Source organism: Diabrotica undecimpunctata, chromosome 4, assembly GCF_040954645.1.
Source record: "Diabrotica undecimpunctata isolate CICGRU chromosome 4, icDiaUnde3, whole genome shotgun sequence".
Classification (NCBI taxonomy): Eukaryota; Metazoa; Arthropoda; class Insecta; order Coleoptera; family Chrysomelidae; genus Diabrotica; species Diabrotica undecimpunctata.
Genome location: NC_092806.1, coordinates 69,595,090 through 69,619,356, shown reverse-complemented (window position 1 = coordinate 69,619,356; position 24,267 = coordinate 69,595,090). Strand labels below are relative to the sequence as shown.

The window sequence follows — 24,267 nt, the reverse complement described above, 5'->3', positions numbered from 1 at the left end:
TTCCCTCGCATCGGTTCGACCTTTTTCTGAAAGGTCGTTCAGGTAAATAGATGCCTCTCGTAAACTCTACAACATATTAGAATAAAAACATGTTACAGGTTAAAACTATGACTCATATTTTTACGTAACATTGCCCCCCTCTCAAAAGATGGTTCCTCCTGGAACCTTGTCGGGGCTAGAACTGGAACGGTATGCTGGTATCGGCAACTGGACCCTCTTTTACAACTTCCAGTTGTATAAAAATGACAAGGGACGGTTTTCTCTCCGCACCAGTAACTATGCGGATTGCAACAGACTAACACCTGGACTTCGGTGTCTTTAAAGATCTCCTCCACCATATTTCGGATAACCCTCCAATCTAATTGGCGGCACTCCAACTTTGGCATGGCTAACTTTTGCACGTCGGACTCTAGTACGTGCTCTCTTAATTGAAGTAAGGCTTCCCATACATCTCGGTAGGTAGGTTGGTCACGGGCAGTGTCTTTTGTTACCAGGTAGAAAAGGTAACGTGATGCATCTTGGAGTTTCAAGGTTTTACCGGGAGCTGGCACTTGGCATTGAAGTTCTGCAACTCGACCAAACTTCCTTCGAAAGACGGATGCCAACCCTGGTGCGTCTTTGATACTGGCCGGGATGGTAAGGGCCAGCGAGTAGTCATCGGGGAGCGCGAGTAGATCTTGCTTTTCTTCAGTGGTAACACCATGTCTCGCTTTACCGGTACCTCCATAGGCACCCATGAATTCCTCAAACGTGAGGTCAAACACATCTTGGACTTGGTTTACTTCCACTTCTTCATCTACGTCGTGGTCACCTTCGAAAGATGCCAACCGGTTATGGTGTACTATCATCGGCTTTCCCCTCGGAATCTTGCTTATTCGGTAGATGACATCGTTGATCTTCTCCATAATGAGGTATGGACCTTCCCAAAACTGCTGCAATTTGGGAGAACAACCTTTTCGCTTCTTGGGATTATACAGCCATACTTTGTCGTTCTTCTTAAAGCAACCCTTTTCGGCTTGTGTATCGTACCGTTTCTTCATTCGGTCGCTAGCGATCTGAAGGTGGGAACGGACTAACTCATGTACATCGTCCATTCTTCTTCGTAATTCGATCACATAATCTTCACCTGCTACATCTTCTCCAGGTCGACATCCAAACTCGAGATCACAAGGTAGTCGCATTTCGCGTCCGAATAGGACTTTGGCTGGTGTCTGGCCTGTTGATTCGTTAACAGCAGATCTGTAGGCCATTGTGAAGAACGGAAGGTATTGGTCCCAGTCTCGCTGATGATCGGACACCATCTTTGTCAAATACTTGCCAACTGTCCTATTCATTCGTTCTACCATACCATCCGATTGCGGATGATACGCGGTAGTTCTTGTTTTCTTCATGCCTAGTCTATCACATATTCCTTGGAATAGATCGCTTTCGAAGTTCCTGCCTTGGTCACTATGGATCTCCAAAGGCACTCCAAATCGGCTGATATATTCTTGGATCAACTTATCTGCAACGGTGGCGGCCTTCTGGTCTGGAAGTACGTAAATCTCGACCCACTTAGTGAAGTAATCCATTACTACCAGCATGTACTTGCCCCCATTTTCACTTTCTGGAAATGGCCCTGCAATGTCCAAAGCTATTCTTTCAAACGGGCTTTCAACATTATATTGTCTCATAGGAGCTCTCCTTTTCCGGTGAGGCCCGTTACTCGTAGCACAAATAGTACATTTCTTACACCAGTCTTTTACGTCGTCGGAACTGTTCATCCAATAAAACCGTTCCCGAATTCGTTGAAGGGTTTTCCTTACACCAAAATGCCCTCCCGATGGACTGTCGTGTAACTGACGAAGTACTTCGGCTATTCTGCTCTTTGGGATCACCAACTGTCTTCTCTTCTCTGAACCGTCATCATTTTCCAGGACTCGTTTAAGCAAGCCATCTTCGATGATAAATGAGTCCCACTGGGCCCAATACGTCTTAACTACTAAGCATAGGTTTGATATTTCCTGCCAAGGTGGTCGACGGTTTTCCTCTTTCCATTTTCGGATTTTCTGTATAACTGGATCTCTCTCTTGTTCTTCCCTTATCTTAGTAGGCGTCCAGTCGTCGTTGACAATCGTCGTTCTTAGCACTGCTGCTTCCTTGGATTCCGTTTTGTTGCAGTGGGGACACTCTGCTGGGCATGGCCTTATGGAAAGAGAATCAGCGTTTCTGTGGCTAACTCCGGCTCGGTGCTCAATCTTAAAATCGTATTCTTGGAGTCGTTCGATCCACCTGGCTTTCTGACCCTCTGGATTCTTAAACTGCATCAACCACTTAAGGGCGGCATGGTCGGTTCGGATTAAAAACTTCCTTCCATAGAGGTATTGATAGAAGTGCTCTACTGATTTCACTACTGCCAGAAGTTCTCTTCTCGTGACGCAATAATTCCGTTCAGGTTTTGAAAGAACTTTACTAAAATATCCGAGGACTTGTTCCTGTCCTCCTTGAATCTGAGACAGCACTCCTCCAATTCCCACATTACTTGCATCCGTATCTAAGATGAACTCTCCTTCTGGCAGTGGATACCCTAAAATTGGTGCTGTTATTAAATGCTTTTTCAACGTTTCAAAGGCATTTTGGCAGTCTATATCCCAGCGGTATTCTCTTGCTTCCTCTGTAAGTCGCGTTAATGGCTTAGCGATATCTGCAAACTTCTTAATAAACCTCCGGTAGTAAGTACATAGTCCAAGAAAACTTCTCACTTGATGTTTGTCAGTTGGTTTTGGCCATTCCTTACTGGAATCGATTTTTCCCTTATCCACGGCCACTCCTTCTTTACTGACTATATGACCCAGATAATTGACTTTACCTTGAAATAGCTGGCACTTCTTGGGGTTTAGCATCAATTGGGCAGCTTTAAGTCGATTAAAAACGTTTTCTAAATTCCTCAAATGATCTTCGAATGTCTCCCCCAAGACGATTATGTCATCTAAATAAACCAGGCATGTTTTCCAAGATAACCCTCTCAACACATTTTCCATAAGCCTCTCAAATGTCGCAGGAGCATTACAAAGTCCAAATGGCATAACGTTGAATTGCCACAATCCAGATCCTGTGGTGAAGGCTGTCTTTTCTTTATCGACTGGGTCCATTTCTACCTGCCAGTATCCAGACTTCAAATCTAAAGTAGAAAACAATGTACTTCCAGCCAATGTGTCCAATGTGTCATCGATCCGAGGCAGAGGATAACTATCTTTCTTGGTAACGTTGTTCAGCAAACGGTAATCCACACAGAACCTCGTCGTTCCGTCTTTCTTCTTAACCAGGACCACCGGAGAGACCCATGGACTCGTAGAAGGTTCTATCACCCCGTCTTTCTTCATTTCCTGAACAATCGTTTCAGCTTCCTCTCTCTTCGCCTGTGGTAATCGTCGAGCTGTTTGACGAATTGGCTTAGCATTACCAGTATCAATTTTATGCTTAACAACCGTAGTTCTTCCCGTCTTTCCTCCTTTCGGTACGAAAATATCACGATACTGCCGAAGAAATTCCCTTAATTTCCTTTTCTCCATCTGATTTAGAGACTGTCCTGCAACTGCAACCATTTGGTCGAATTTATCGATGGAATTATCAGATGTTGTCGCCTGACGGATTATGGATGTCACAGGTACACAAGTTCCTACTTTTGTCTCTTTTTTTATGGTCACTGGGTAGTCGTTGACATTGATAAGTCTCACAGGAATTTCTTTAGCCGAAGTCACCAATTCCTTTCCAATTATGATTCCACGGCCAACCTCATCGTCGTGGTTCCAAGGCTCCATCATAACAGGTCTCCCTTCGTCTACAATTCCCTGTAGTCGCGCTACTATGATCGTTTCGCTTCTCGCAGGCACGACTGTATCTTCTGTAATGGCTGCTTGCACAGTGTTGTCATTATGTGGATGAAGAAATACCTCCTCGTTGCCAACTTTGATTACCTTATTCTTAAAATCCAATTGGAATCCATGCATATTCATTACGTCCATTCCTAATATAACATCCTCTTCGATGTCAGCAACTATAACAGTATGGACGAACTTTTCTGCTCCAATTCCCAATTGTACCTGGATTTCTCCATGAATGTTGGCATTTTCACCTGTAGCGGTCCAAAGTCGCAACCTCGTTGGTAACAGTTTCTTACGGCTGTTTATAACTGTTGGACGTATAATGGTTCTGGTCGCTCCGGTATCCACCAACAACGTATGTCTTTTACCATTTATTTCTCCATCTACATATACACTATCTTCACGACATTTCAAAGAAGCTATTAGTATGAGAGGGTCTTTGGAAAAGTTCTGGGTCGAAGCTGCCCCCCTAAGGCTGACCCGTTCTAGTTTTCCTGATGGTGAGTTTCTTGATTTGCGTCGTACCTAGGGTGCTTACAGGAGCTTCGTACGTGTCCTATTTCGCCACAATTCCAGCATCTGATGGTCTTCGTTTTCTTGTATGTCATGCTTTTTATCATATTAACGAGCTGGTCAAGTTTATCTTCATCTCCTTCCTCTTTTACAGTTCTAACTTTACTGTACCCGCCAGAGGCCTGCGTAGCTGACTCGTATTCGAGGGCGGCGGATAAGACATCAACCAGCGTTTTGTGACGAGCTAATCGCAGTGTTCTCTGCATTTCATGATCACGAAGACCATCAATAAACGTTTGAACGGCCAATTTTTCCATCATGTCTTCGGGAGCTGTTGGATAAGCATATCGTACTAATCTGGCAATATCTACCTCATATTCTTGAAGAGCCTCATCTTTCTTCTGTCTACGATTTTTAAGCTGTGACTGATATACATGCTCCAAATGTTCGTGGCCATATCGCATATTTAACCTCTTCTTTAAGTTGTTCGAAATCACCCGTCTCCTCTACGGCTATGGTCTGAAGCACATCTAAGGCATCTTTTCGAAGATCCAGGTTTACAGCCTTTTCTTTTTCAGACCATCCATTTGCTCTTGCGGCTGATTCGAACTGTTTCATGTAGTTGTTCCATGATGATTTTCCGTCGAAAGTTGGGACTTTCACATGGACAGTACCTCCACTTCCTTCAAATTTCGGTCGTGTTTCCAACTTACATTTCGTCTCGTCTTCTTTTGTCTCCACTGTAATTGGATTGTTTCCTCTCTCTGCTGTCCCGGTTTCCTCCATCTTCCTTTCTATCTCTTTAATCTTTTCTTCGAAGGCCGACATATCGGCAGCAACTTGGTTTTTTAGCGAAGACATTCTATTGTCGAGGGCAGACATCTCAGAAGTTACTTTAGAGATTTCCAAAGAGATATTAGCAGAGACTTTGCTTTCCAGCGAAGAAATCTCGTTAGAAACTTTGTCTTCCAAAGAAGCGATGTCGCCGGAAACTTTGTTCTCTAATGATGCGATGTCACCAGAAACTTTGTTCTCTAATTTCGAAATCGACGAGATGACAGCATCTTCAAATATATAAGTCTCTGGATCTAGTCCTTCTTCTAGCAAAGCGTTCTTTAGTCGTTGGACTAACTCAGCCTTTTTTCCGGTAGAAGCTAATTCTCTGTCTTCAAGATGTCTTCTTAAATTAGTCACTGTCAGCTCATAAATCGTCGTCATTTTCACAATTTACAAATATTCACTTGTATTATTATTATAAGTCTAATTTATGTTCGATCTCACTTCTGCCACCATTTGTTGTGAATTTATTAAAAGGTTCAATATTTATAACACTTACGGATTTAATTTATTTCTTTATTTATATTAACTTATCTGACAATTTATTATATCCGTACGTAACAAATTCGCGAGCGCGGGTGTTGAGAATTAACTGTCCTTCCATATAAAAATGTTTTATTTTTATACATAAATCGCCGTTATCTCGAAAAGTCCAAATCATTCTTGAGTAGACGGCGAAACGGTAAAGGCAAACTGGATTTCCCTCGCATCGGTTCGACCTTTTTCTGAAAGGTCGTTCAGGTAAATAGATGCCTCTCGTAAACTCTACAACATATTAGAATAAAAACATGTTACAGGTTAAAACTATGACTCATATTTTTACGTAACAGTATATTTAATGTATAGAATACGAGATCATTAAGTATCAACGTTTTACTAATTAGATCGAGACATTAATAAATATAGATCAGTTACTGAGGGTTTTTACCTCCGAATTCTTTATAACTGAATCGATTCGATTGAAATTTTGTGTGTTGGTAAATAATTACTCAAGGAACAAAAGTTATATCGTGTCGATGTGCGCTTCCGCCCTGGGGGCATTTGCCACCCCTTTTCGAGGGTGGAAATTTTTTCACTCAAAATAACCAAGCTATTCGATAGAAGGGCAAATTTCAAACAAAAAATGTAGTAAACATTTTCGCTAGATCAATACTTTTTGAGTTATTTGCTGTTGAAAAGTGTCATTTTTCGTTAAAAAAAACATGTTTTTCAAAGGTTTTTTAAGAATAGCTCTGAAATTAGGAGTTTTATCAAAAAAAATGTAATGACTAAAATTAAAGCTTATAAAAAAACAAAAAGATTGGCTTTTTAATGAATATTTTCAGTTCAATATTAACTGAGTTATGGCTGTTCAAAGAAGGTTTGTTTTTGTTTTTGTCTTTCAATACGAGTATTTAACGTTAAATAACGGAGAACAGGTACATTTTTCGACAAAAACTCATATATTTTTAAAAGAGCTTGAAAAGACCTTTAAAATGAGTGGTGGTAAAAGTCCTTTGCACCAACTGTACGTGAGATAAGATCAGAAAAACGATGGGTTTCTCAAATTTTTGTAAAAAAAACGCAATAAAACTAACGTCATGTTCACTACGATTGAAATAAATTGTTTTCCTTATAGAATTCACTTTATTTTAGTGTTTTTTGTATGATACAAAAGTTTAGCCACTTTAGAATACCCAGTTTTTGAAACAAGTATGATTACATTTTTTTTGTAAATATTAAAAAAAAATCTTTTTTTTATAATAACTTCAAAACTATAAAAGATACGTAAAAGATGACACAATACAAAAAAATAGGTTTTTTTTTTCAACAACAATTTTCATTTTTTTTGTAGCTTAAAAAATAACGGAGATATAGTTGGTTGAAGTTTGCTTTATAGCGCATGAACCACTGGTCTCCGACCCTTTGACCCTTCACCCTTTAAACATGAAGGACTTTAGAATGTTTTAACATTCCTATACTTATAGCCCGTTAAATTACCTGTAAAATCGTTTTTTATGCATGTTGTAGCATCAAAATTAACCGAGTTCTTGTAAAAAAACCAATAGTACTTTTTAGAATAAATTTTGGAGCATGGAAAAATTTTATAATTTGGAGCATTGGAGCATTTCGATGGAACTAATAGACGTTTAATATATATATATATATATATATATATATATATATATATATATATATATATATATATATATATATATATATATATATATATATATATACATATGATCAGCTTCCCAACCATATCCAGATATGGTTGGGAAATAACAGCTTAAATATTTTGGATTGGGGTTGGTCTAAAAGTGGAGATTCTTTGGGACCAATTAAAATGCAAAGTTTACCAGCTCCAGAAGAACTAATGAAAATGATTTTTTGCAATTGTACAAAAGGTTGCGGATCAGCGTGTGGCTGTCGGAGGCTGGGATTATTTTGCAATGCAACATGCGGAACATGCTGTGGTGACAATTGCCAAAATAGGCCAGGGAAATAAGCAAAAAAAGTACCCTGTTTTTGACACTCGTCCGGCCAGGCAAACGACAGTTGTTTTTAGTAGTATGGACCTCTGTAACAAAAACCTATATGTTTCCTGCAGTCGATTTTTTGGACTTAATTAGTTATTAACAAATTAAGGTCAAAAAACGGAAAAATTTTGCTTTTTTCGTCTATCGGCAAAAAGTGAAGCATTTTAAACAAATTTTACAAGACAAGAAACTTTTAAGTCATATAAAAACCTTCAAAATGGCGTTTACCAAATGTTTCTATCCTGATTTGTTGCTTAGGAAATTGCAAAATAGGTCAAAAATTTGGGTTTTTTATAAATGTTAATAACTTTTTTGAAAATAAACTTATAACATTTATATTTCATAGAATGCTGTGTCTATGAGTGCTTAAAATATGCACATCGGTCAAATAGTTTAAGAGTTATTTTATTTGTTTATCCCAAATTAATTTTTTTTGCAACAATAAAAGTCAGAAAATTATATAGTTTTAGTAATTGTAATGATAGTTTTTTGAAGAAGAAAACTAGTTCTATTATTAACATTAAAAAAAATTAAGAAAATTAATTTTAAATATTGCAAAATAATTTTGCAAAAACATGTCGATTTTTAGCTTATAAACAATTAGAATAACTTTTTAGCCATTGCCTGTAAGAACATTATTTTTTTATATTTAAAAAGCCTAAATATTTTTACAAATTTAAAAGAAAAAACATTTGGCCTAAAATAATTTGGGACAAAGTTAGCCTCTTTTTTTATTTAATTCATAGCAGCTTTGTTTATAACAATTAAGAAATCTCAGTAGATCTGTTATAGTAAGAATTACAAAAAAAAGTTGTTGACAAAAATTGTAGGCAGCTTTAAACTCCACATTTTAAAATTAGTTACAATCTTACAGGGTGTTCCATAAGATAATGGCAGACCAAACTTATGTTTTTTTAAATGAAACACCCTGTATTTTATTTTAAATTTGAAATCTGCTTTACTTCCACATCACAACTATGTAAAGTTTTATTATGTTATACCAGGTATTTAAAAAGTTATAACCAATATTATCTGAAAATCGTATCAAGTTTAACTCCCTGTATAATTACAAAGAAGTGTAGGAACATTAATCTATTCCAACCATAGTTTTTTAATAATTGTTAAAACTTATAAAACATATTCGTTTTCATAATATTCGTTAAATCAAATACAGGGTAAGTCAAAATGCAAGTACATTATTTTCTTGGTAATTTTAAATAGAACATCCTGTATTTTATATCACTATCGAAAAGTACTAATATCGTACTTCAAATTTTATGAAGTACTCCCTATACCTAAAGTTATCAGTTTTCTAGATATTTTTATTTTTCTATCAAAGTATTAGTTTGGTAGATATTTTAACGTTTACCAATAATAATTATCAAATATAATTATTAATTCAGTAACGAAATAGCGACACATAAAAGAAAACAATTTATTTGAAATAAAATTTAAAAAAATAACAGACGAAAAATTAAAAAAAACAATAACAACACATAGAAAAATAAAAAACAACAGTAATTTTAACTTATCTTACTTAATGTGTTCAAAATGACCTCCCAAAACATCTGTGCATACTTGAAAGCGGTCATTGAAAGAGTTGCTTACATTACCTACTAAGCATTTGGAAAGAAATATTTTAAAATGCAATTCGGATTCTATTTTTCATAATCCCTTCTTGTTGGTGGTATTTTATATACTTCTTTCTTAACGTAACCCCCGAAAAATGAGTCCATTTTATTGAATTCCGGTGACCTTGGGACCACCTTACCAGTGCGGTTAAATCGTTCTTTCAATTTATCAAATGTAGGTATCTTCTCTAGGTTGCTGCCTATCTAAAAACCATTCTTGATAAGTTCTAGCTGATAGTAATGAATTTTTATTGCATTCCCCCAATATCCAGATCATATCTACCATTTCATCAGTAATAAAATTCATTATTGCTAATTTAATTTGAATTAATTACTGAATTACTAAATAATAATTGTTATAAACAATAATGTCAAACTGTCAATTTCTGACAAATCAATCATGACCGACTCAAAATAATTATTGGTAAACGTTAAAATATCTAGCAAATTAATACTTTGATAGAAAAATAAAAATATCTAGAAAACTGATAACTTTACGTATAGGGAGTACTTTATAAAATTTTAAGTACGATATTAGTACTTTTTGATAGTGATATAAAATACAGGGTGTTCTATTTAAAATTACCAAGAAAATAATGTACTTGCATTTTGATTTACCCTGTATTTGATTTAACGAATATTATAAAAACGAATATGTTTTATAATTTTTATATTATAAAAATATAAAAACTATGGTTGCAATATATCAATGTTCCTATACTCCTTTTTAATTATACAGGGAGTTAAACTTGATACGATTTTCAGGTAATATTGGTTAGAACTTTTTAAATCCCCGGTATAATATAATAAAACTTTACATTGTTGTGATGTGGAAGTGAAGCAGAAAAAAACAAAAGTTTGGTCTGCCACCATCTTATGGAACAGCCTGTAAGATTGTAACTAATTTTAAAACTAATCCTTACACTAATCAATCACCCTGTATATATATATATATATATATATATATATATAACATATATTTTAAAGTAGATGACTTTAAAATTATATTGCCAATATTACTGAGTTGCATTCTTGGGACGACGACTTTATTGTAGGATAGTTCATTCGATAACATGAAATTAATTCTAACTTAAAAAGAATAATAATAAAATAATAAAGAATAGACATTAGAAAAATTATTAATTAATATTATTTATTAATCATTTTAATTAATATTTCCAAAGCAATACTATTTTTAGAAACAATTGAATAGGACAATTTGTTGTTTTCATAAAATCTATTATAAATAAATTATTTCCAATTTTATTAAAGAGGTATAAATTAATTATAAATATTTATGTTTTTAAATAAAAATTATCTCAAATATTATAATAAAAATTGAAGCAAATTAGATAGTTTATTTAACAATTTATTGAAATAATGCATATTCGTAATGTACGCAAACAGTACATACAATTTAAAAAAGGAACGTTGAAACCCATAAATAAGAACCAGAGATACAGCTAACAGCTCCTTCCCCCTCCCTTCGGCTTCCGTGAGTTTAGAAGCCAGCAGATTTTAAGGACCACATTTTGAAGCTTTGTGGACGATTTCGTTGAAGGGCAATCTTTTTAGAATTTGGTACGTTAAAACTATAAAGTATTTTTTTTTAAATAACGCTAATCAGATTTATTAATTAATATAAACAAAGCTACTATGAATAAAATAAAAAAAGGGGCTAACTTTGTCCCAAATTATTTTAGGACAATTTTTTTTCTTTTAAATTTGTAAAAAAATTCAGGCTTCTTAAATATAAAAAAATAATATTCTTGCAGGCAATGGTTAAAAAGTTATTCTAATTGTTTATAAGCCAAAAAGCGACATGTTTTTGCAAAATTATTTTGCAATATTTAAAATTAATTTTCTTAATTTTTTTTTAATGTTACTAATAGAACAAGTCTTCTTCTTCCAGAAACTACCCTTATAATTACTAAAACTATATAATTTTCTGACTTATATTGTTGCAAAAAAAATTTGGGATAAACAAATAAAATAACTTTTAAACTATTTGACTGATCACTTTGAAATTTTAACCATATTTTAACATGAAATATAAATGTTATAAGTTTATTTTCAAAAAAGTTATTAACATTTATAAAAAACCGAAATTTTTAACTTATTTTGCAACTTTCCAAGCAACAAATAAGGATAGAAACATTTAGAAAACGCCATTTTAAAGGTTTTTATATGACTTATAAGTTTCTTCTCTTCATATAGGTTTTTGTTACAGAGGACCATACTACTCAAAACAACTGTCGTTTGCCTGGCCGGACGAGTGTCATGAAAAAATGCTTATTTCCCTGGGCTAAAATTGTCCTCCTGTAAACGAAGACCAATTGAACGGTGAAAATTATGATTCCGATGATGAATAGATATTCATTTATTTTATACCTCGTTTTATATAAATAATATTTATTTTTAGTTTTTTAAGATATATATAATATATTTTTTAAATATATTATAAACTCAATTTTTTCCTTTTTATGTCCATGTCTAAGTTAAGGATTTAAGGATTTTATTTTCATCAAAAGGGGTGCTTGTAAGGGTTGAAAAAAGTAGGCTCATTTTATAAGTAAAAAATTAATTTTTATCTACAAACAATGCACTCTAAAAATGTTTCAAATCGTTAAAAATATTTTTTTATTGATTTTTGACAAAGGAGGTGGTTGTGAGGGTTGAAATGTTAAAATTATAATAAAATGTTATTATATAAGCAAGAAATTAATTTTTGTTTAATAAAATGCACTCAAGAAGTGTTTCAGACCAATAAAAATATATTAAATTAATTTTTTAAAAAAGGGGTTGGTTGTGAGGGTTGAAATGTTGAAATTATAATAAGTTATTTTATATGCAAAAAATTAATTTTCGTTAAATAAAATGCACTCAAGAAATGTTTCAAACCGATAAAAATATTTTTTAATTCATTTTTAATTCATTTTTGTCATAAGGGTGGTTGTAATAGATGAAAATTTTAAATAAATAAAATATTTTTGTATAGCTAGGGTATTAATTTTTATTTGTATTTAAATACATAATTGAAATGTCTCAAGCTGCTACGACTTACTTTTTATTAGCTTTTAAGGGTTTTTAAAGGGTTTTAAGGGTTGCAAATTGTGAATAATTAATTTTCATATTAGAGAACACATTACAATATTTACCTTATGCGAACAAACAAGATTTAAGTGCATAAAATAATTAAATCCGTGTTTTTCCCAGTTTCTTCAATAAGGGGTGGTTTTCACCCCTTAAAAACAAAAAGCGCACCTAGAGCGTATATAACTTTTGAAGTGGAGGGTAAGATAAGCTTAATTTGAAATTTTCAAAGAAATCGATGCAGTTATAAAAGATTCGGAGGTATTACCATATTTTAAGCCTCAGTAACTGGACTAATAGATATTTTGTGATAAAAATCAAATTATTGAGAATTTTATCAAAACGGTATAAAAGGATTATTTACGTCTTTTATCTTACATAAACTATTACTACATCAAGATGTATTATTTGCTTACAGTATTGCTTGTAGTTTCTAGTTCTTTAGCATTTCCTGCAAAGGTAAATTAAAATTTTTTATATATATTTTTTTATATTTTTATATATTTTTTGTTTGATTGATTAACTTCTTATCTGCGGGGAATTTTAGTCACATTGTTTGACTTAAATAATGAGATATGGTACGTAAAAATAAGCAGTATGGACAACCAATTGTGAATCATTGAAGAAAACAAAAAAGTTGTTATTTATACTTATATTACTGTTTTATAGTTTCTAAGCGTCTTCGGGTAGGGATCAATTGGTGAGTGACCCCGAGTTGTTAATTCAATTCCGATTTCTTACAGCAATTACTGATCCATCGGCTAACCTGAACCACTCGGCTATCTCAATTCGAAGTCGGGATGTTTAACAGGTTATTATTGGTAATTATTATTAATTATACATTTTGTAAGTTAACCGATTGTTAATAACTCTCATAAACAGTGTAAATACTTGACTGAACAACGATATAAGTCTACAATTCTTTAGGTTACATTTGTCCCCTTTTTTATGTAAGAGTATCTTAGACTCTCGTTCCAGTCTAAGGGATTTTATATAGGGATTGATACTGTCTTGCTTGTTTTCATAAGCTCAACAATTATACCGTCATATTCTGGAGCTTCATTATTTTTTAGCTCTTTCTATTTGGAATCCCTATATATTTGGTAGTATCTCTGATCCCACGTTTTTTATTTTTCTTTTGACGTTCTCCTTTGTTGGCTCATTAGTTTGGCTTTACAAGTTTTATAAAGTTTTGTAGAAGTCTTCGACTATCTATGGTATTTTATATTTGCCCTGCTCTTTCTTATTATTGGTGTCTTTAGTTTTGATAATTTTTTAAACACACTGTTTTAGTCTTCGATGTTATGTTTGAATATAGCGATTATTTCCCGCTAGTAGTTGTCTTCTTTCCTTCATTAGTTGTTTAGTTGCAGTTTCAGCAACTTTTACAGTTGCTATCAACAAGTCCTCATAGACATTTCGTCCAAGGACTAGCAAACCTAGTGAAGTCTTACATTGCAATGTGGGTAATTCTTTTTGTAACTTAATCATCATATAAATTAATTATCCAATATGTAACTCAAAGTTAATCAAACTATATTTAAAGGGTTTTTATCCACATATTTAGTGGCTTTAAATATGTACATCCAGATAGCACTGATGAAGGAATAGTTATTCCGAAAACGTTCTGTGATGTAGCCCGATAGGGTTTTTATTATTATACCTATTATAAAGGAGTTTTGTAAATATAATTTTTAGAAAATAGTATATTTTATTTGTGGTAGTTCCGTTAGCTGGTATCCATGTTCACTTTATACTGTGTTTCTTTCTGTAAAACGTTTTCATAGCATACACATTTTCTTGTTGCAGGAATTACATAAGTTTTTCTCCTCTTGTTTTTCTTCCCCCCCATTCCCCAAAATCCCCCATTATTATTATTTTAGATTCTTTGTTGTTGTCTATAGCTTTTTTTGAGGTCATTGTAAAACGTATTTTGTCATCATCAGTTGCTTTTTCAGTTGGAGCATAGACCTACACAATCTTTATTTTGGTTTGTGAATTTAGTTTTAATATCATATATGTAACCGTGTCTAAAATGGTATGAATTATCTGAAGTTGTGATTTTCTCTTCTTGTTCATTAAGAGAGCACTCCACCGTATGTGTAGTCTTCCTTGTCTTTGTAGTAAAGCCTGTTCCCTGAATATAAGTCCACATATCCACTGCCTACTCCCCACAGGTTTGTAGCGCTACACAATGATGATAATGATGATACTAATTACCAAACTATTACAATCTAAGTTTCATAAAAAGCACCCCTTCAAGAAATCTAGGCTTTTACGGCCGGTGTTTGGTTATGATACGTTGTTTCTGGCGGCATATTAGATACCGTGGTCTACAATTGAATGTTACGAACGTTTTATTCGCAAGTGTGGCAAGACTATCGGAGGCGATTCATTAGCAGACGTATTTTTTAAACTTTCTTAAATAAAAGTCTAATTTAAAAAAAATTATTGCTGGAATGAAGCAAATTAATAGTTTTTATGTGTTTTTATAGCATTATATTTTGTTTCAGGAAGAAGAACTTTCAACAAAAAATAGGTACGTAAATCACTTTTTTGAAGAAGTATTGTAAATAAAAAACTGTAAATTGCAAGAAATCAAGTTTAATATATTACTACTTTGTTCCCATCAGAAAATAATGACACGTATTGATGATAAGATGAGAATGAGATGATTAGAACATGATATCATTTTTAAGTTAAAATATTATATTCATCATCTTATTGAGAGTATATTGTTGATATTAAACTACATAAATGTGTTAATAGAATATTTAGTATGTCTTGTGCTTTAAGATATATGATAATACGTGTGAATTGTAAGTATGAGTTAGGCAGATAAAATTAACTCGTTAGAAGAATTTAATTTTCAAGTAACAAAAATAAAATAATTTATTTTTCAAAAGATTATATTTTGGAAACGGTTTATAAATTTGAAGTCTAAATGTCAAATAGAATATATCTAGTTATACTTGTGGTTCCCAAACAATATACGATAGGAGAACTACCGTAAAAAGTCGTCAAAAAACTAGAAATTAGAAAATGAATCTCAAACACAAATAAGTAAAAACAAGTCAAATAATTAAAGATAAATCACAATGTACACATAAAAATATAATTCCTACTGCTTTCTTATAAAATATAACTATAAAAATCAAAGAATATTTCTATTTTATGATATCTTGTTATAATAGAAACTGTCTATTAAATTGCAAAACCTGTAATAACGAAAAGCTGAAGCAGGTAGTAGACGTTAATAAGCATATTTAATTACATCTGGACATTTTATATTATCAAACTATTGAAATGGCATCAGTTTTTGAAAATATCGATAAATTATTTGTCTTTAAAATCACTTAAATAATTTGAAGCTTTCATTATCATACTAGATAATTTATAATATAAAAATAAAACAACTATGTCTTATGTTTCAGCAACATAAGATTTTATGAGGCAGCCAACAAGTCTCCTTTTTCGACAGACAACATTACGATCGATTATAGCACCATTGAAGAATTTGGTCTGAACATTACAGCTATTTCTCCAGTTAACAATCATGAGGATTTTCTGGTTCTTTTTAACAACCTAACACACAACGTTTCAATACTGAACCTTGGTCAATTTGAATTTGAATTTTCTTCAAAGGATAAAGTGAATCCATTTAAAAAAACGATTTATGGTTTCGAGCGAATTATCGAATATAACGGTACTTTTTACGCAGGTGATTTGTTTTTTAACTTAACTGCATCCTGTGTTCAGTCTTTGAAACCTGAAATCGATTTTTCAGATCTTTCAAAACGATCAAGAATTGAATATAACGTAACTGTTGTATCAGGAGTCAATTTAACTTGGATTACCGATTCTGGACCATTAACTAAAAAATTAACTAATATACCATCATATATAAGTGATCCACAGCCCTATCATACTATGAATTTCACTGCTTTGGTTCCGTTAGTCAATGGAACATTCTATGATGAATCTTCATGTCGAAACGAAATATGCAAATCTACTTTGAAACCAAGCTACAATGTAGGATCGTACTACGTATTTGATGATATTACTGTAACATATGAAACATACATTAGTAAAACAAATATAACCAGTACTAGATTTGTAAGTGGAAGTAACACTACATATGAAGTAATTTCTACTACCGATATTAAAAATGTGATTGTGATAGGCGAGCACAGATGTTAAATGCAATAATGTATAAGCAATAGCTTATAATATATTATACATGTGTAATATAATGAATAAAATATATTGAAATATTATTATTTTATGAACCTTTTTTTATTTTATTTTTTTATTACATTTTTTTTTTAATTTGTAATCTTTGTAATATTTTTATCTGGAAATACAGCTTCGTGATTATATTTCTAACTATAATATTTAAACTGATTTTCAGTCCGGGTTTAAGCTATTTCACAAGTGTGAAACAGCACTTCTTAAAATAAGTGATGGCATTTTGGGAGATAGATATGTGGGAAGGTTACTATTTTAGTTTTGATCGATTTCTCTAAGGCGTTCAACGCTCTCAATAATTCTCTACTCTGCGCAATTTTGAAGTCGGTCGGCTTTTATAGGGATACATTGAAAATTGTTGAGTCTTACTTGCGCCATAGAAAACAGAGCGCCAAAGTAGACGAAAGGAGCTCTGATTTTCTAAACATTTTGTCAGTGCTGCCTCAGGGCTCAATGTTAGGTCCAATCGTATTTACTTTATACTCAAACAATATTGGTACTTCCTTAAATATGTCAATTAAGATATTAAATTATTAGTTGATTAGACAAGAAATTATGCATTAAATACAAACTCTAAAAAACTAATCTGCTGTTTTTGGTCCAAACGGGGTGTGTTTGGAAATGAGTAACACCATTGAATTAGCTGTTGATAATACAAAACATATTTACACCTGTGTGAGTAAAACATTTCTTAGTTTAAGAAAAAATTATCATAATTGCCGCTGTATGTCATACAAAGTAAAAAGAATACTGTGCGAAAACTTGGTCTTATCAAAATTTAACTGTAGTAATATTATGTATGGACTTTGTATTAGTTCAGATGATAGGAGAAGAATTCAGGTGGTTCAAAATTTTTGTCATGTAAAATGGTTGAGCGTGGAAAAGAAAAGATTTCTACATGTTGCTTGTTTGTTCCACAAAATTATCAAAAACTCATTACCAGCATATTATCTAATACTCTAATAGATGTGCTGGTAATGAGTTATATTATATAGAACGAACATACATAATGTCAATAAAAGATACAAAAATACAATTATTACAGTTCCGCTACAGCGTACAGAACAATTAAAAACTCATTTACATGTGAAGTATCAGAAGTATATAATGGATTTGATAAAGAATTAAAATTAAAATCGATTGTATCTTTTAAGAAATCTCTTAAATTTTAATTTCTAACTGAGTAACACATGTGCTGGTTAATCACCTGTTATGAAGCATGTATAAATTATGTGATAGTTTTTTGACATTTAATTACAAAATGTATGCAAAACAGAATATACAAAAATATATTTTTTTCTCTTGCTAAAGATGAAAAGCAGAGGTACTGATTTCTTAAAATCAGTATCAAATGATACTGGAGTATATCAAAAAATTTTCGTACACATCTGGACGTTGAGAGTAGTACACCTTCCTGCATGGTCTTGTAGAAATGTTCGTTCAGACCTAGCTTTTTTATGTTTTCTAGGAGGTTCTTCGGAATGACTCCATTAGTAGAGAGGATAGTAGGTATTGTCTGGGTACTTTCCAGTCTCCAATGTCTTCTGATTTGAATTTCCAGTTCCCTGTACTTGGCGATCTTTTCGTTCTCTTTAACACGAAGATTATTGTTGTTGAGTATCGTTACATTAATTCGTGTTGTTTGTCTCTTTAGTTTATTAACTAGTATGAGATCTGGTCTATTACGTACCACTGTTTGGTGTGAGAGCACAGTGCGGTCCCAGTATAGCTTGTAGTTGTCATTCTCAAGTATACTCTCAGGAACGTATTGATAATATGGGAGATGGTTTGTTTGGAGAAGTCTTAGTTTGATGGCTATCTCTTGATGAAATATCATTCCTACTCCTTATATTCAGTTGCAGCAAATGCCTGGCAGCCTCCGGTAAGATGTTGGATGGTTTCTTGAGCTTGACATCCATATCGGCATTTGTCATTTTGGACATGAGGGTCTTTAACAATATATTTCAGGTAATTTTTGGTTGTTATGATCCTGATCCTGATCCTGAATGGTAAGTAATGAATCTTCTGTTTCAGGAAACATCTGTCCTGATGTCAGCTAATAGTTTGACGCTATATTGTCGACATGGTCTTGGCAGACCTCATTGAGATATCGCCCGTGTAAAGATTTACCCATTCAGGTGCGCATTTTTTCGTCTCTAGAAAGGTGGTTTATTTTCATTTCTGGTTCCCTCAGTTTAAACGGTGTTGTGTCATCTACTGTGAAAATCGCGCATCTTAGTTATCTGTTTATTAGTTAAATGTACAATTAGGTATCTGTTTTTCTAATTGCTCACTTACATCCATAAGTCCTTTTGCTCTTAAATACCGCGGTAATGTCGTTCTTTCTATAGCACTACGAGGATGGTGTTTTTGTGCCTTTGTGAGGTGTGTTCGTACTTTTCGTTGAAGATTTTCTATATCCGTCCACTTAATAATACCAAATGAATAGCTAAGCGCAGAACATTCTTCTTCTGCTCGTGCCACTCCTAGCGGAGATTGGAAATCATCATGGCCACTGCGACTTTGTTAGCAGCGCGCCTAAAAAGTTCAATCGAACTACACCCGAACCATTCACGTAGATTACGAAGCCACGATATTTTTCTTCTTCCCACACTTCTTTTGCCCTTAATTTTGCCCTGCATGATATTTCTTAAAAGTTCGTACTTTTCACCTCTCACAATGTGCCCCAAGTATTCCGTCTTTCTAGTTTTTATCTCATTTAGAATTTCGCATCTTTTGTCTAAAGTTTGGAGTACTTGCGTGTTAGTGACGCGGTCCATCCATGATATTCTGAGAATGCGCCTATAGCACCACATCTCGAAAGCTTCGATGTTTTTTGTGGTCAACTGTTTTAGTGTCCAAGCCTCTACTCCATACAACAGGGTAGAAAAGACATAACACCGCAGCATTCGTATTCGTAACTTTATATTGATATCACGATTGCAAAAGAGTTTGCGCATTCTATTAAAGACTGATCTAGCGATTTCTATTCTACATCTAATCTCTTTTGTTTGATCAGTATCGTCTGTGATCCAAGCACCTAGATATTTATAACAGGACACACGCTCAATCGTTGTATTGTCTATTACAAGATTAGCTCTGATGTTCTTTGATTTTGTGATTACCATAAATTTAGTTTTTTTCAAATTAATTTTCAAGCCGTAACTGTTACAGTATATATTGAGACTTTGAACGAGATGTTGTAGTTCTACTAGCGTTCCCGTTAGGAGATCCGTATCGTCAGCATACCTTATATTGTTGATCGTCTCACCATTTATTATCAGACCAAGATCTTCTTCCTCGAGTGCTTGTTCACAAATAGCTTCACTATACAGATTAAATAAAAGTGGCGACAAGATGCATCCCTGCCGGACTCCTCGACGGATTTGAATTTCTTCTGCAGAACATGCGTAGGTATTTAATGCCTTAAACAAATTTTTACTGTTAAAATGTATGAACTCTGAAGTTAATTCGATTTTCATTTGTTTATGGTCAATTTTCCGCGCTAGGTTTACTCCGAGATATTTATACAGTCATTTTCATCCATAGCCCCGATATTTAGGCCATTTTGCATACTAAATCCTCCAGAATGTCCCTTTCTTCGGACTATATTCAAAACACGTCGCTTATCTAGACCAAAGTGCATACTAACATCATCACAGAAAGTTTCTACAGTTTTTAGCATCTGATCTAGTTGGTTACAAGTAGAAGCCATTAGTTTCAAATCATCCATATACAACGATGATTTAGCTTGTTTTTGATGCTAAAACCTGAGTCAGTGGAGTTCAATAACTGGGATAGGGGGTTTATCGCTAGATGGAACAACAATGGACTCAACGAGTCTCCTTGCAACAGACCGTGATTGATTGCGATATTTTTCGTTTGGATAGTGTTTTCACCAGGTATTTGTAGGTAAAGTTTAGTCTTCTAAATAAAGACCTTTATTAATATTAATATTTAAAATAAACAAGGTGAAAATCTCGTCTTCGTTGGAAAAATTATTTCAGAGGTTTTTTAGCTTAATAAAATTATTGAGGCTTCCTAGACCTAAGAGCTTATCTATATATAATAATACCAAATCGTTTTGTTATTATTAGAGATACTGCTATTGAAATACTTGGAAAAACGTCAGAAAACAAGTTTGAGAATAAGAAGACCTGGTGGTGGTTTAACGAAGTTCAAGAAAAAACAAGAGAGAAGCGAGAAGAGAGAAGATTATATAAACAGTCGCAAGAAAATAGGTCAGACACAGATCTTCATAACTGTACGGTCACCAAAAAGGAAGCAAAAGTGGCAGTAGCAAAAGCTCCATTCAAGGAAATGTAGAATTAAAAGCTTCATCAAGAAGATCCTCAACAAGATGAATCGACCAAATTACAGGAATATGCAAAAGATCCATGCACGAGTTAAAAGAAATAACTAGAGACAGAGATCTTTGGAAACGGACCGTACATGACATCACGATGACCATACACTCCCTCCGAGGTGTCAGGACTGAAGAGAGAGTGAGAAACCAAATTAATAAATAGTTATTTAATTAAAAATCTGTAATATTAAAATTAGAGAAGGTGTCAAGGTGATAAGTGTAACCAATCTCAGCTTTGTTTAAAAATCATTCCAGAGACTTTTTGGCATAATCACGTTCGTGGCGCGCCCCAGACTAGCAATCAAATTTTCGTCACGGAAAAAGTAGTAACTTTTTTTATATAAATTGCAAAAATCAACTTTGTTTTCCCGAACAAGATCCCAGAAAGTGAGAAAAGAATTTTTTTATTTCAATAATATCTCAAGGGTAGAAAAGTTAGACTATACCAAACTGGGATCTGACCAATAGTACTGGGTGATATTAAATGTTAGGTGATGAACAAAAAAGGTGAAAATGCTTAAAATGTCTTGGAGCGAGGTGTACTGAGAAATATATACAGTAGGTATTAATAATTGAACAACTTAAAGTGAAAGAAATCAAGTGAAGAAGACGAACGAACATCGAAAGTAAGGAGTTGTATAGAAAGCCAGAAATAAGTAAGATTGCTCAAACAAAAAGACTCCAATGATTGACAAAAGTAATAGATAGAATATAGACAACAACTAAGTTTCTCATAGTTAAAGGAATAAACAGATCAGAACGACTTAATTATATATATATATATATATATATATATATATATATATATATATATATATATAAATATATATATATATATATATATATATAAATATATATATATATATATATATATATATATGTAGATATATATATGTATATATATATATATATATATATATATATATATATATATATATATATACAGGGTGGTCCTTAAGTAATTGTACAAAAAGAAACAGTAGATTCTACACTTTAAAATATTACGATTTAAGCCAAATTGCTTTAATAAAATGTTGATATTAAGAAAGATACAGGGTGTTAAAGTGCAAATTTCAAATTTTATTTTTCGTCATAACTTTTATGTTTGCAAACATTTATGTATAAAAATTTACAACTGGGTACTTTTAAATGTGAGAAATTATAATTTGATGCATACTTTGATGTAACTGATAGAGGGCGCCACGTATGCCACATATGTGGTATAAATTTGCACCTAACTTTTTTGCTCTGTAAGTTACCTGTATTTGGGACAAAAAATATTAAAGATACATTATTTTAACAAAAAAAAAAAGATATACCTGTTAATAACTTCAAAACTCAACAGTTTTCAAGATAATCGCATTGTACAAATCAGCTACATAATTCTGATTTAAGGCAATTACTCCAGGCAACGAAGAAAAAATAGATAAAAACATTAATACTTCTGAATTTTGGTCTAAAATACCTTTAACTAAAGTTAATAGTTAACGAAATATTAAATAAAATAAATATATCAGCAGAATAATTAATAATAGGATTTGACAAAATAATAGAATCGAAGGATTTTACATCAAACATTTTATGTTTTATGTTAAATTAAAGTCATAATCAAAACATTTTGTTTACAAACCAAATTAAGAAATAGTTAAACTAAATAACATAACTTTTTGTCAAAGTAAGTGTTCGATATGTCCACCATTTTCTTTAATTCATTTGTCAATATATTACATAAAAGATCCTCCCATATTAAATAGCATCATAGGTTCTAAAGAAACTGCTGCAGTGTTTATTTCTTCCCATAGTTGGTTGCGAATGTTTATGGAATTCTTATAGACACGTTATTTTGTTGCTCCCTATATATACTGTATTCTGTAGGTCTGAAAATAGTTCGTTATCTATTTTTTATACCCGCAAGGGTTAAGAGTGGTTCACCCCAAACATTTTTTTTATTTTGTTGAACAAATTTTTTATTTTTACTTTTTATTGATGTGGCATTAAGAGATATAATAAATAGACTTTAATTTTCACCCTTCTATTATTAACCCTTATTTTTTAATAGCTATATTATTGTTACAGAGTTAGTTGCCATACTCCTCTGAAACCTCTTCACCGATTTTGATGAAATTTTATATTTATGTTCGGTAGTTATAGAAATCGGTCGTGATCCATTTTTCATACCCCTAAGGGTGGTTCATCACAAACACTTTTTTTTTATTTTTTAGACAACATTTTTATTTTTATTTTTTATGACGTGGCATTAAACGTTACATATAACCCTTAATTTTCACCTTTCTATTACTAACAGTAAAAAAAAAACCCTATTTTTTAATAGCGAAATTAGTGTCACAGAGTTAGTTGCCACACTCCTTCGAAACGGCTTAACCGATTTTTATAAAATTTTATATGTATATTTTATTGAATACACTACTCCGAAGATTTTTCCAGGAAAATTGTTTTCATTCTAATCAGTTGACACAGTTATAAATACCGTAATCAACTATTATAGAGAGTTTTTGAATGCATTGGAATTGCCTGGAATTGGAATTGCCCACTCAACAACTTACAATTAAAAGTAGGATTAGTTGTCATTGTGCTGAGTAACATTAATTAACCTCGACTGTGCAATGAAATGAGACTGACTGTAAAAAGTCTAATGAATAACGTCATTGGAACAACGATCAGCAAGGAAAAATACAAAGGAGAGAATGTCTTGATCCTGCGTATATTGATGATTTCAACGAAATTACCATTTAGTTGTAAACGTTTACAATTTCTCGTACTTTTGGCTTCTGCAATGACAATAAACAAATCAAAAAGCTAACCGTTGGAAGTTTACGGAATTAACTTAGAGTTTTCATGTTTCGCACATGGGCAATTATTCGCTTGTCGGAAAACCTTCATCGTTGTATATTTATTTAACGCAATAAAATACTAATATTTTTATCAGAAAGCATTAAATTATTTCAACTTTGTTCCTGCATAATATGTTTGAGAGTTATTATTTGGTTTTATTTTCTGTTAGAGGGAATAATTTGGGGGCACGACGCTCACGCTTCTCATAATCCTTTTTCTTGATTTAAGACTGTTGGTTCCTGGCAGTTTCTCGTACTCGTATAATTGTTGGCTTTCATCAAAAGTTTGCCTGAAGTTCTCCACATATTGAGAGGCACGTTTACGGTTTTCTCGTAATACGAAAC

General features: G+C 32.8%; 1 protein-coding gene across 1 annotated transcript; it reads left to right on the top strand.

Annotated features, from left to right (window-relative positions):
- Positions 1 to 12,811: 12,811 nt before the first annotated feature.
- Positions 12,812 to 16,741, top strand: LOC140439652 (uncharacterized). The gene is made up of 3 exons (XM_072529692.1): positions 12,812 to 12,915; positions 14,970 to 14,995; positions 15,891 to 16,741. The coding sequence occupies exons 1-3, from the start codon at positions 12,856 to 12,858 to the stop codon at positions 16,654 to 16,656; spliced, it is 852 nt and encodes a 283-aa protein (XP_072385793.1). The 5' UTR covers positions 12,812 to 12,855; the 3' UTR covers positions 16,657 to 16,741.
- The last annotated feature ends 7,526 nt before the right edge of the window (positions 16,742 to 24,267 follow it).

What these genes read in the sequence shown, in the direction of transcription:
- LOC140439652 (XM_072529692.1), top strand. Translation starts at nt 12,856, where the DNA reads ATGTATTATTTGCTTACAGTATTGCTTGTAGTTTCTAGTTCTTTAGCA. An exon ending in CTTTAGCATTTCCTGCAAAG is followed by an intron (nt 12,916 to 14,969) that starts GTAAATTAAAAT and finishes ATTTTGTTTCAG; the next exon opens with GAAGAAGAACTTTCAACAAA. An exon ending in GAACTTTCAACAAAAAATAG is followed by an intron (nt 14,996 to 15,890) that starts GTACGTAAATCA and finishes CTTATGTTTCAG; the next exon opens with CAACATAAGATTTTATGAGG.